The sequence below is a fragment of the Phalacrocorax aristotelis genome, chromosome 30 (genome assembly GCF_949628215.1).
Source record: "Phalacrocorax aristotelis chromosome 30, bGulAri2.1, whole genome shotgun sequence".
In the NCBI taxonomy this organism is placed as follows: domain Eukaryota; kingdom Metazoa; phylum Chordata; class Aves; order Suliformes; family Phalacrocoracidae; genus Phalacrocorax; species Phalacrocorax aristotelis.
The window spans coordinates 77898-90696 of NC_134305.1; the positions used below are offsets into that span (position 1 = coordinate 77898).

The 12799-nt window shown below is 67.2% G+C and overlaps 3 protein-coding genes across 5 annotated transcripts; 1 reads left to right on the forward strand and 2 right to left on the reverse strand.

Annotated features, from left to right (window-relative positions):
• Nucleotides 1–2061: 2061 nt before the first annotated feature.
• Nucleotides 2062–4716, reverse strand: LOC142048970 (centrosomal protein CCDC61-like). The gene is given in 11 exon segments (XM_075076318.1): nt 2062–2428; nt 2553–2631; nt 2709–2854; nt 2941–3023; nt 3105–3222; nt 3323–3475; nt 3550–3707; nt 3793–3875; nt 3949–3967; nt 3970–4102; nt 4671–4716. Coding segments are annotated over 10 exon segments (1281 nt in total). The 5' UTR covers nt 4099–4102; nt 4671–4716; the 3' UTR covers nt 2062–2115.
• Nucleotides 4717–5159: 443 nt separating this feature from the next.
• On the reverse strand, nt 5160–9070 carry LOC142048969 (centrosomal protein CCDC61-like). 2 transcript variants are annotated; one of them, XM_075076317.1, is made up of 10 exons: nt 8151–8784; nt 7995–8077; nt 7752–7909; nt 7525–7677; nt 7307–7424; nt 7143–7225; nt 6911–7056; nt 6745–6823; nt 6568–6620; nt 5160–5284 (listed from the first exon to the last, which is right to left on the reverse strand). In XM_075076317.1, exons 2-10 carry the CDS (start codon nt 8016–8018, stop codon nt 5175–5177), a joined length of 924 nt encoding a protein of 307 aa, XP_074932418.1. In that variant the 5' UTR covers nt 8019–8077; nt 8151–8784; the 3' UTR covers nt 5160–5174. The 2 variants fall into 2 exon arrangements, with proteins under 2 accessions (XP_074932418.1, XP_074932417.1); XM_075076316.1 differs by lacking the exon at nt 5160–5284 and having other exon boundaries at nt 6211–6620; nt 7995–9070.
• A 2284-nt stretch (nt 9071–11354) lies between these two features.
• On the forward strand, nt 11355–12533 carry BLOC1S3 (biogenesis of lysosomal organelles complex 1 subunit 3). Of its 2 annotated transcripts, none has more exons than XM_075076320.1 (2): nt 11355–11445; nt 11884–12533. In XM_075076320.1, the coding sequence occupies exon 2, from the start codon at nt 11887–11889 to the stop codon at nt 12421–12423; it is 537 nt and encodes a 178-aa protein (XP_074932421.1). In that variant the 5' UTR covers nt 11355–11445; nt 11884–11886; the 3' UTR covers nt 12424–12533. The 2 variants fall into 2 exon arrangements, with proteins under 2 accessions (XP_074932421.1, XP_074932420.1); XM_075076319.1 differs by having other exon boundaries at nt 11361–11459.
• The last annotated feature ends 266 nt before the right edge of the window (nt 12534–12799 follow it).

The window sequence follows — 12799 nt, forward strand, 5'->3', positions numbered from 1 at the left end:
GGGGGGTTTGGGGTGGTGGGTGCATGGGGGGGAATTGGGGGGGTGGTTTGGGGGGGACATTGATGGGGGAGCGGGATGGGAGGTCATGGCAACAGGGGGAGCAAGTGGGGGGGACCCCCGGGTATTTGGAGACTAGGGTTTGGGGGGGGGGGTGTCACAGAGGGACACGGGGGGAGCCCAGGGCTTTGGGGGGGCTTGGGGAGGCAAGGGCTTTGGGGGAGGAGGGCTGCCTGGGAGTGCTCAGGGCTTTGGGAAAGGGCTGTTTTGGGGGAGTTTAGGGCTTTGTGAGGGGGGCTGCCTGGGGGGACTCAGGTCTTTGGGAGGGGCCTGTTTTGGGGAAGCCCAGGCTTTGAGGGGGGGGGCTGTTCAGGCGGCAGATACCGGGGGAAGGCCGGCCTCGGGGGGCTGCTGGGACACGGAGAGCCCCCTGGGCGGTCACCGGGCCGGGGGAGGACCGAGGGACCCCGGGGCCGCCCGCAGTACCCCGACCCCGGCACCCACCGCCCGCCGCGCTCCGGCGCCACCTCAGCCGCAGCCCCGCCCTCCCGCAGCCCCATTGGCCGGCCACGTCCCGTCCCGCCGCCTCATTGGCTCCTGCTGCCATCTGTAACGTCACTCCACCTCCCTCCTGGCGGCCGTTAGCCGCAACGCTCCCTCCCTCCTGCCCTCCAGCCTCCCGCTCCGATTGCCTGTCAGGCGGAATCCGCTTCCCGCCTCCGTAGAGCCATTGGTTATTGCGGCTGTCAGTCATTACCCCCCCCCCCCACAGCCGATAACGGGAGGAGCGCATGTGGCGTCCCTGCTGGGAAGGAGCCGCGCGTTCGGCCCCGCCCCCTTCCACCGATCACCGCGTGGCCCCACCCCCTTCCCTCGCTAACGGCGCGGCTCCGCCCCTCCCCCTTGCTAGCGGCAACGTCCCGCCACACTCGTGCCCGGGGGGAGAAGGGAAGGGGATACGGGGGGGGCACACACAAGGAGGGGAAAACTGAGCCTCGAACCGGTTTAATTATTCCGGGACAGACTGGGGGGGCGGGGGGGCAGGACTGTGTCCATGGGTCTTGTCCGTGGGTCCACGCATCTGTCCGTGGGGCTCAGTGCCATGGGGCCGCAGCCTTGCAGTCGGTGGGGACCCTCGGTGGCTCCACGGCCCGTCAGTCACCCCCCCCCACCTCTTTCTCCAGCCCCTATAGCCCCCATAGGCCCCTATAGATCCCCATAGGCCCCCGTAGCCCCACCCTCGCCCACTCTCAGCCCCCACGGCCCCCCTAGCCCCCATACATCCCCATACCCCTATAGCTCCTCACAACCCCCATGGCCCCCCGTACTCCCCTCCACCCTCCATAGAACCCAGAAGTCACCAGGCCCCCAACCCCCTCTATAGACCCCCAGGTCCCTATAGTCCCCACAGCCCCCGCAGCCCCCGCAGCCCCCGCCCCTATACCCCCATCCTCCCAGCCCCCATACCCACAGCCCCTATACCTCAGCTCTCTCAACCCCTGTAGCCCCCATACCCATGGCCCCTATAAACCCACATTCCCATCCCCTTTAGCCCTTGTACCCCCCGTCCCTATAGTCCCCAGGGCCTATAGCCAGCTCCCCATACAGTCCCCTATAGCCGCCCCAAGCAGGCGCCCCTATAGCTCCCCTAACGGCTGCCACCATACCCGCCACTCCACAGCCCCCCAGAGCCCCCATCATACCCCACCCACAGCCTCCCTACAGCACCTAAACCTGCCCGTACAGGCACGCCCACCCACCCCCCGCGCAGGCGCACTGGGAGCCCCCAACCCGCGCAGGCGCACTGGGAGCCCCCACCCCGCGCAGGCGCAGTGCCCTCCCCGTCCCCTCCCGTCCCGCCGCGCTCCGGCGGCCCCTTTAAGGCGCGCGCGGCCGGTATGTGAGGGGAGGGAGGCGTTGGGGGGGACCCCTGTGAGGGGAGGCTCGGGGCGGGGGGACAGCCTGGGAGGGGACCTTCGGGGGCACCTTGTGGCGTGGGGTTACCCTGTGAGGAGGGACTCTCTGAGGGGTCTTTGCTGTGGGCGAATCTGTGAGGGGGGGACCCTCTGAGGGGGGGGCTTTGAGGGGGTCTATGAGGGGCGATCCTCTGAGGGGGCTCTATGAGGGGGGATCCTTGAGGGGGTCCTGCTGAGGGCGGGATGCTCTGAGGGGGGCTGTGAGGGGTCTTCGCTTTGGGGACCCTCTGAGGGGGGCTTTGGGGGGGGACCCTGTGAGGGGATCCTCTGAGGGATCTTTGCTGAGGGGCGACCCTCTGAAGGGGGGTTTTGAGGGGGCTCTGTGAGGGTGCCCTTTTACCCTCCAAACCTTCCAAACCCACCCTGGGTGCCCCCCACCCACCCCTCGCGTTCCGCACTCACCCGAGGAACTCCTCGCCAGGCTGGTGCTGCCGAAAGCCGCCCTGCTCCGCTGGCTGCACCCAAGGGAGACGGTGGCAAGGGGTGGGGGGCTGTTTGGGGCGGCTGGGGTGGGCCCCCTCCGAGCCCCATGGGGAGGGAGGGGACAGTGATGGTGACAACGCCGATGTCACCGCTTACTTTTTGCGCTCGGCCTCCTTCTGCCGGCGCTGCCGGGCCCTGACGAAGGCGGTGGGGTCGAAGCGTGGCGGGCGGGGACCTGGTGGGGAGGAGAGGGGGGTGTCAGGGTGGGGAGGGGGACACACACACACAGACCGTGGGGTGTCCCCTCTCCACCTGCGGGTGACGGGGACCGCGGCTGGGGGCGGCCCTGGCTGCAATTGCGGCTCTCCCGGGATGCCGAGCGTGACGGGGGCAGCCGGGTGTCGGACAGAGAGCGTCGCTCCTGGGGGTGGGGGCCTGCGCCAGCGGGAGTCCGGCGGCTGCCAAGGGGATCAGCGCTGTCAAGGGTGGGGTGGGGGGCATGCCACAATCACTGGGGGGCCCCCCGTTACCCCCCAGCCCTCACCCCCTCTTGTATGAGGCCAGCTCGGCCGTCAGGCTCTTCACTTGCAGTTGCAGCCTCTGCTCCGACGCTGTCGCCTCTGCCAGCTGCAAGGGAGGGAAGGTTTGCCACGACCCCAGCAGCCCCCCAAAAGCGCTGGCAGCCCCCCCAAACCACCATCAACCCACCTCGGCGGTCAGCTTCCGGTGCTCACGCCAGTGCCGGGCCTTCTCCCTTGTCAGCTTCTCCTCGGTGTGCCGCAGCGCTGCCGCCTGTGCCTGCTTCTCCTCCAGCGCCCGCTGCAGCCTGGTTTTTGGGGTGGGGTGCGGGTTTAGGGGGGTTCCTTCTCGCTCTGATAACCAGGGGATCCCCCCAAACCCTTCCCGCTGAGACCGGCATCGCTCACTCATCCTGCAAACGCCGGATCTCGGTGTCCCGGTGACTGTCCTTGCGTTGAGCACGGAGCTGAGCCAGTTCCTCCCTCAGGTCGCAGACGAGCCGGTGCAGCGCGGCAGGATCCAGCTTCCCGGCGTAGGGCAGCGGCAGCGGGTAGTGGATCCTGGAGGGTGGGCCATGGAATAAGGCGGTGTCATCCCCACCCCGTGTCCCCCCACCCCGTGTCCCGCCTGTCACCTGTCGAACTCAACGGAGTAGACGAGGATGAGATAACGCTTGGCATTGAGGTGGGACGCTGAGGAAAGCGGAGGCCGGGAAATTGCCCCCATTTTCTGGCTGCGGAGGGTCTCCAGGTCGGCGTAAGTGAGGAGCTCCAGGGTGACGGATCCGCTGCTCTGCGGAAGGGGAAAAATGGGGAGGTGGGCGGTGAGACTCCCCCCCAAAACGCCGCGGTGGCACGGGGAGCGGTGTCGGCCTCACCTGCATCAACGCCGACTCCAGCATGTCACAAAAAATACCAAATTGCTTAAAATTCCCTGTTTTGCGGGTCAAATCCTCGATGACTGCAGGGAAAACGGGGGGGGTCGGCATTTGGGGGGGAGGTCCCCTCAGCTCCCGACCTCCCCACGGACTCACAGTCGGCGTCGAACTCCCCCCCCTCCACGTGTCGGCGGTGAGGTGAGCCTCCACCTCCACCTCCAGCTTGGAGGGGGCACGCATCAGTCGGATGGTGTGGACCCCATGGCGGAAGGTGACGCCCACCTGTAGGTACCGTGCCTCCCCCATGGCGCTGAGGGCAGGGTGTCTTTTTGCGGAGGGGGGCACCCCGGGAAAGAGGAAGCAGGTTGGGGTTGGGGGGGGGGTTTGGGGTGGTGGGTGCATGGGGGGGGATTGGGGGGGTGGTTTGGGGGGGACATTGATGGGGGAGCGGGATGGGAGGTCATGGCAACAGGGGGAGCAAGTGGAGGGGACCCCCGGGTATTTGGAGACTAGGGTTTGGGGGGGGGGGGTGTCATAGAGGGACACGGGGGGAGCCCAGGACTTTGGGGGGGCTTGGGGAGGCAAGGGCTTTGGGGGAGGAGGGCTGCCTGGGAGTGCTCAGGGCTTTGGGAAAGGGCTGTTTTGGGGGAGTTTAGGGCTTTGTGAGGGGGGCTGCCTGGGGGGACTCAGGTCTTTGGGAGGGGCCTGTTTTGGGGAAGCCCAGGCTTTGAGGGGGGGGCTGTTCAGGCGGCAGATACCGGGGGAAGGCCGGCCTCGGGGGGCTGCTGGGACACGGAGAGCCCCCTGGGCGGTCACCGGGCCGGGGGAGGACCGAGGGACCCCGGGGCCGCCCGCAGTACCCCGACCCCGGCACCCACCGCCCGCCGCGCTCCGGCGCCACCTCAGCCGCAGCCCCGCCCTCCCGCAGCCCCATTGGCCGGCCACGTCCCGTCCCGCCGCCTCATTGGCTCCTGCTGCCATCTGTAACGTCACTCCACCTCCCTCCTGGCGGCCGTTAGCCGCAACGCTCCCTCCCTCCTGCCCTCCAGCCTCCCGCTCCGATTGCCTGTCAGGCGGAATCCGCTTCCCGCCTCCGTAGAGCCATTGGTTATTGCGGCTGTCAGTCATTACCCCCCCCCCCCCCCACAGCCGATAACGGGAGGAGCGCATGTGGCGTCCCTGCTGGGAAGGAGCCGCGCGTTCGGCCCCGCCCCCTTCCACCGATCACCGCGTGGCCCCACCCCCTTCCCTCGCTAACGGCGCGGCTCCGCCCCTCCCCCTTGCTAGCGGCAACGTCCCGCCACACTCGTGCCCGGGGGGAGAAGGGAAGGGGATACGGGGGGGGCACACACAAGGAGGGGAAAACTGAGCCTCGAACCGGTTTAATTATTCCGGGACAGACTGGGGGGGCGGGGGGGCAGGACTGTGTCCATGGGTCTTGTCCGTGGGTCCACGCATCTGTCCGTGGGGCTCAGTGCCATGGGGCCGCAGCCTTGCAGTCGGTGGGGACCCTCGGTGGCTCCACGCCCACGGGATGTGCGCGGTGCCACTCTGGGGCCCGTCAGTCACCCCCCCCCACCTCTTTCTCCAGCCCCTATAGCCCCCATAGGCCCCTCTAGATCCCCATAGGCCCCCGTAGCCCCACCCTCGCCCACTCTCAGCCCCCACGGCCCCCCTAGCCCCCATACATCCCCATACCCCTATAGCTCCTCACAACCCCCATGGCCCCCCGTACTCCCCTCCACCCTCCATAGAACCCAGAAGTCACCAGGCCCCCAACCCCCTCTATAGACCCCCAGGTCCCTATAGTCCCCACAGCCCCCGCAGCCCCCGCCCCTATACCCCCATCCTCCCAGCCCCCATACCCACAGCCCCTATACCTCAGCTCTCTCAACCCCTGTAGCCCCCATACCCATGGCCCCTATAAACCCACATTCCCATCCCCTTTAGCCCTTGTACCCCCCGTCCCTATAGTCCCCAGGGCCTATAGCCAGCTCCCCATACAGTCCCCTATAGCCGCCCCAAGCAGGCGCCCCTATAGCTCCCCTAACGGCTGCCACCATACCCGCCACTCCACAGCCCCCCAGAGCCCCCATCATACCCCACCCACAGCCTCCCTACAGCACCTAAACCTGCCCGTACAGGCACGCCCACCCACCCCCCGCGCAGGCGCACTGGGAGCCCCCAACCCGCGCAGGCGCACTGGGAGCCCCCACCCCGCGCAGGCGCAGTGCCCTCCCCGTCCCCTCCCGTCCCGCCGCGCTCCGGCGGCCCCTTTAAGGCGCGCGCGGCCGGTATGTGAGGGGAGGGAGGCGTTGGGGGGGACCCCTGTGAGGGGAGGCTCGGGGCGGGGGGACAGCCTGGGAGGGGACCTTCGGGGGCACCTTGTGGCGTGGGGTTACCCTGTGAGGAGGGACTCTCTGAGGGGTCTTTGCTGTGGGCGAATCTGTGAGGGGGGGACCCTCTGAGGGGGGGGCTTTGAGGGGGTCTATGAGGGGCGATCCTCTGAGGGGGCTCTATGAGGGGGGTCCTTGAGGGGGTCCTGCTGAGGGCGGGATGCTCTGAGGGGGGCTGTGAGGGGTCTTCGCTTTGGGGACCCTCTGAGGGGGGCTTTGGGGGGGGACCCTGTGAGGGGATCCTCTGAGGGATCTTTGCTGAGGGGCGACCCTCTGAAGGGGGGTTTTGAGGGGGCTCTGTGAGGGTGCCCTTTTACCCTCCAAACCTTCCAAACCCACCCTGGGTGCCCCCCACCCACCCCTCGCGTTCCCCACTCACCCGAGGAACTCCTCGCCAGGCTGGTGCTGCCGAAAGCCGCCCTGCTCCGCTGGCTGCACCCAAGGGAGACGGTGGCAAGGGGTGGGGGGCTGTTTGGGGCGGCTGGGGTGGGCCCCCTCCGAGCCCCATGGGGAGGGAGGGGACAGTGATGGTGACAACGCCGATGTCACCGCTTACTTTTTGCGCTCGGCCTCCTTCTGCCGGCGCTGCCGGGCCCTGACGAAGGCGGTGGGGTCGAAGCGTGGCGGGCGGGGACCTGGTGGGGAGGAGAGGGGGGTGTCAGGGTGGGGAGGGGGACACACACACACAGACCGTGGGGTGTCCCCAAGTGTCCCCTCTCCACCTGCGGGTGACGGGGACCGCGGCTGGGGGCGGCCCTGGCTGCAACTGCGGCTCTCCCGGGATGCCGAGCGTGACGGGGGCAGCCGGGTGTCGGACAGAGAGCGTCGCTCCTGGGGGTGGGGGCCTGCGCCAGCGGGAGTCCGGCGGCTGCCAAGGGGATCAGCGCTGTCAAGGGTGGGGTGGGGGGCATGCCACAATCACTGGGGGGCCCCCCGTTACCCCCCAGCCCTCACCCCCTCTTGTATGAGGCCAGCTCGGCCGTCAGGCTCTTCACTTGCAGTTGCAGCCTCTGCTCCGACGCTGTCGCCTCTGCCAGCTGCAAGGGAGGGAAGGTTTGCCACGACCCCAGCAGCCCCCCAAAAGCGCTGGCAGCCCCCCCAAACCACCATCAACCCACCTCGGCGGTCAGCTTCCGGTGCTCACGCCAGTGCCGGGCCTTCTCCCTTGTCAGCTTCTCCTCGGTGTGCCGCAGCGCTGCCGCCTGTGCCTGCTTCTCCTCCAGCGCCCGCTGCAGCCTGGTTTTTGGGGTGGGGTGCGGGTTTAGGGGGGTTCCTTCTCGCTCTGATAACCAGGGGATCCCCCCAAACCCTTCCCGCTGAGACCGGCATCGCTCACTCATCCTGCAAACGCCGGATCTCGGTGTCCCGGTGACTGTCCTTGCGTTGAGCACGGAGCTGAGCCAGTTCCTCCCTCAGGTCGCAGACGAGCCGGTGCAGCGCGGCAGGATCCAGCTTCCCGGCGTAGGGCAGCGGCAGCGGGTAGTGGATCCTGGAGGGTGGGCCATGGAATAAGGCGGTGTCATCCCCACCCCGTGTCCCCCCACCCCGTGTCCCGCCTGTCACCTGTCGAACTCAACGGAGTAGACGAGGATGAGATAACGCTTGGCATTGAGGTGGGACGCTGAGGAAAGCGGAGGCCGGGAAATTGCCCCCATTTTCTGGCTGCGGAGGGTCTCCAGGTCGGCGTAAGTGAGGAGCTCCAGGGTGACGGATCCGCTGCTCTGCGGAAGGGGAAAAATGGGGAGGTGGGCGGTGAGACTCCCCCCCAAAACGCCGCGGTGGCACGGGGAGCGGTGTCGGCCTCACCTGCATCAACGCCGACTCCAGCATGTCACAAAAAATACCAAATTGCTTAAAATTCCCTGTTTTGCGGGTCAAATCCTCGATGACTGCAGGGAAAACGGGGGGGGTCGGCATTTGGGGGGGAGGTCCCCTCAGCTCCCGACCTCCCCACGGACTCACAGTCGGCGTCGAACTCCCCCCCCTCCACGTGTCGGCGGTGAGGTGAGCCTCCACCTCCACCTCCAGCTTGGAGGGGGCACGCATCAGTCGGATGGTGTGGACCCCATGGCGGAAGGTGACGCCCACCTGTAGGTGATAGAACTCAACCCCTGACAGGCCTTGACTTGATCCTTATTGTAAACATCTGTAGGGGAATAGACAGGGATCGGCGACCGGAAGATCACGGGATGTCACGGAAAGACAGACTCCTCCCCATAGGAGTGGCAGGAACAGGGAGCGCAAGAGCCATATAAGCGTGTGATGCAGCCAAATAAACGGACATTTTGCATCCATCACATTGATGTCTGTGCATCACTGTCCCCAGGGTGGGTAGAGCCCTGTGTCCCGGGGATATGCGGCCCAAGATAAGTTCTCCCGTAGAAGCGTACAGCTACAAACATCCTTGTTCTCTTGCGGTTTCCTCCCTCGCAAAGATAGTTTCAGGGATTTGAAGAATGCAGATTGGTGCCAGATGGGATTAAAAAGATGGTGCATAAGCTTGTAAATTCATTGATAACAGAGACTCAGGACACCAGTGCCGAGATAAGCACTCGAGGAACTAGTTTAAATCAGCCCCTTGTGACAGTCCAGGGCTAAAGGACCGAGGAGCTCATTCAATGACTATATACGGGCAAAGGAAACCCAAAGTTCAGCCAGCGGATAGGTGAGGAAGACCATCAGAGACCACTGGAGGACTCCCAAAGACCACGAAAAGGACAACTATGCCTGCAGCTTGAGCTTTTACATATGTTAATGAATCCTCGAGAATCTTATGAATATGTATGACTTTATAATCTTTGGAAGTTTACCGAATCACTGCAGCACTCCTGGTGGATCAATCCCCAGTGCTGCCCAGCGCTGTAATAAAGGATGCCTGCTTAATAGTGACTCTGTTGCTATTGAGTTTTATTTCGGGAACTTTCGGGATACTCCGCTTCCTCTCATGGGGAAGTTCGGACTTTGACGGACAGTATCCGCGGATTTTTGTATCGTAGGTACCGTGGCTCCCCCATGGCGCTGAGGGGAGGGTGTCTTTTTGCGGAGGGGGGCGCCCCAGGGTCTCCTACTGGGGGGGGCACCCCGGGAAAGAGGAAGCAGGTTGGGGTTGGGGGGGGGGTTGGGATGGGGGGATGGAGGGGGTATGGGGGGATAGAGGGGTAGGGGGGGATGGAGGGGTAGGGGGGATGGAGGGGTGGGGGGACATGGGGGGATGGGGGGATATGGCGGGATGGGGGGGGAATGGACATGGGGGGATAGAGGGGACATGGGTGATGCAGGGACACCGGGGACACGGGGCCAGCCCAGGAGCCAGGCGCCGTGGGCAGAGCTGAGGGGACAGCAGTGACACAGCCACTCCATCATCACCCTGCCATCGCCGTGACATCGCCCTGCCATCGCCCTGCCATCGCCCTGCCATCGCCGCTTCCTGTGGCCAGTGGCTCCTGCCAGAGGAACCTGCTGGCCCGGGCACAGGCAGCATCTGCTGGCCACCAGCACCGCTGACAATCACCTGCCACCAGTACCAGTGATGCTGGCCAGACACCCTGGTTGCCACCAAAACTGGGGCTTTCCAGCCCAAAACTAGCTTCTGGGCTCTCCCCGACCTGGAAAGGACTAATAGGGGGTGGCGAGGCAGACATGTGGGACACCAGGGACATGGGGGGACGTGGAAGGCACAGTGTGGGGGACAGGGATGTAGGGACATGGGGAAAGGGAGGGCCAAGGGGGACGCAGGGGGTGCAGGGGATAGAGAGGACATGGGAGACAGGGGGACACAGGGACAGGGGGACATGGGGACAGGAGGACACAAAGGACAAAGGGACAGCGGGACAGGACGACACAAAGGACAAAGGGACAGCGGGACACGGGGACAGGAGGACACGGGGGACACAGGGATGGGGGACACAGGGATGGGGGACACAGGGACAGGGGGACACAGGGACACAAGGACGGGGGACACAGGGATGGGGGACATGGGGACAGGAGGACACAAAGGACGAAGGGACAGCAGGACATGGGGACAGGAGGACACGGGGGACACAGGGACAGGGGACAGGGGACACAGGGACGGGGGACACAGGGACAGGAGGACAGAGGGATGGGGGACAGAGGGACAGGGTGACACAGAGGACAGGGGGACACAGGGCCGTAACAGGCTGGGCCAGATCCTGCACGGGGGCTGGTGGCAGTGGTGGCATTTCCTCACGGTGGCCTTGGCACCCTGAAAAGTATCATATGTGTCACCAAGAGGGGGGGACCAGTGTCCCCCGGGTCCCCCTGTCCCAGCACCACCCAGGGACCCCATGCAGGGACCCTCGCCCAGGGACCCCACCCACCCATCCAGGGACCCCCCACCTAGGGCCCCCCACCCAGGGTCCCCCTGATCCAGCGAACCCCCACCCAGGGACCCTATGGGGTGGGGGGTACCCTGTGGGGACAGAGGACACCCTATAGAGCCTGGGGGGATTCTATAGGGTCAGGGGTGTCTACGGGGCCAGGGGGGTCCTATGGAGACAGAGGGAACCCTATAGGGTCAGGGGTACCGTATGGGGCTGGGGGTGGGGTCCTATGGGGATAGAGGGGACCCTATAGGGTCAGGGGTACCCTATGGGGCTGGGGGTGGCCATATGAGGCTGGAGGGTCTATATGGGACTAAGGGGGGGGATGTATGGATGGGGGGGGCCACATGGGCCTGGGGGGGCCACATGGCCCTGGGGGGGGGCGCAGCATCCTCTGGGGTGGGGCACGTCCCACCCACAGGCTGTGGAGTTACTGGGGTGCTGGGAGCGCCCCCCCACGGTGCCCCCCTGGTTCTGGTCCTGGTCCCGGTCCCGGTCCCGGTCCCGGTCCCGGTCCCAGCCAGGGGTGGCGATGGGGACACGGGCAGACAGCCCCCCCGCCCCGGGCCGCCCCCGCAAGGTGCCAGCGTCGCCCACCGGGACCCCTCGGGGCCCCCATTAAAGCCTTCGCCAGCCCTCGCCGCCTCCCCACGTCCCTGGGTCGGGGCGAGGGCCCCGGGGCCACGCTGGGGCGGGGGGACACGGGGGTCCTGGGGTTGGGGACACGGGGGGCCGCCCCCCCCCCCCCGCTGCGCTCACCCCTCCTGCCGACAGGGGGCAGGGCGCGCACCCCGCACTAACCGTCCCGCGCGTGCGCAGAGCGCTGGCAGCGCCCGGCCCCTGCACGCGTTTCCGGGCGCGCGGCCCCGGCGTGCCGCGTGACGGGGCGCCGGCCGCCTGTCATGTGACCTGCGGAGGTGCTGGGCGGGAGGTGAGAGAACCCCGGGGGGACGGGGTGGGGCCCCGGCGGTTTGGGGGGGTCTGGGAGTTCCGTGAGGCCGGGGGGGGATCCGGGGTCGCCGTGAGGCTTTGGGGGGATGCCTTGGAGGGGCTGGCGGAGGTCCGTGGGGTGGGGGGGTGTTCGTGGGGGTTGGGGGGGCGCCGGGGATCCCCGTGAGCGTGGAAGGGATCTGGGGGTGTCCGTGGGGCTGGGGGTCCCGTGGGTTTGGAGGGTGTGGGGGCCAGTGTGGGACTGGGGGGGTCTGGGGTCCCTGTAGGTCTCGGGGGGGTGTCTGGGATGTCCAGGGGGTATCTGAGCACGGGGGGGGTGGGGGGCGGAGACTCTACAGGGCCCCGGGGCCAAGTTTGGGGTCCCCGGGGGTGCTGCTCCCCCTGATCCCCATGCCCTGCCCCAGGCCATGGCCGCCCCCCGCCCCCCCAGGGTGGTGCCGGGTGAAGCCTCCGAGAGCGACTCGGAGCCGGAGCTGCCGGGGGGGGCGACCAGGGGGACCCCGGGGATAGGGCTGAAGGTGCCTGGCGAAGCCTCCGAAACAGAAGAGGAGGAGGAGGAGGAGGAGGAGGAGAGGCCGAAGCTCACCGCGGTGCCACCGGAGGAACCAGCAGCAGTTTGGGGGGGCAGCCGGGGGGACCCCTCGCTGCTGCAGCAGCGGCTGCGGGAGGGTTCGGGGCGGCTGCAGGGGGCAGTGGGCAGCGCCCTGCGGCAGAGCTACGGCAGCGCTGCCCGGCATTTGGGGGGGCTGGGGGGGGCCTTGGGGCGAGCGCAAGCAACCGCCGCCGCCGCCGCCGACTGCCTGCGCCTGGCTCGCCGCGACCTGCGCGCTGTGGCCGCCGCCGTCGAGATTGTCACCGCCTGTCGCCTCCTGCCCGACATCCAAGGCCGGCTGCCGACCAGTGGCCCCCAGAACCCCCCCGCGGGGACACCCGTGCTTTGGTGACATCAGTGGCGGTGGCGGCATTGCCAAACGGCTGTGATGGGTCCCAGCCGCCGTCATCCCCAAGCGCCACCATTTTGTGTGACGCAGAACTGAATAAAGCGCTGGCGGTAGCACGGTGGTGGCATGGGGACAGCGGTGGCACTGGGGAGGGGACAGGGACACCCCCGAGGCGTCACAGGTGCTGGTGGCACGTGGCGGTGGCACTTGAGGATGGTGGTGGCCCTGGCGGGGGGCTGGTACTGTGGTGGCCCGGGCTGTCTTATGTCCCCACCCCCCGCTGTTACCCCTTGGTGATGTCCCTGGTGTCCCCCCTGCCCGTGTCCCCAGCAGCAGGACACTGGGGGGGGGCAGTGGAGACAAGGGGACAGTGATGGGG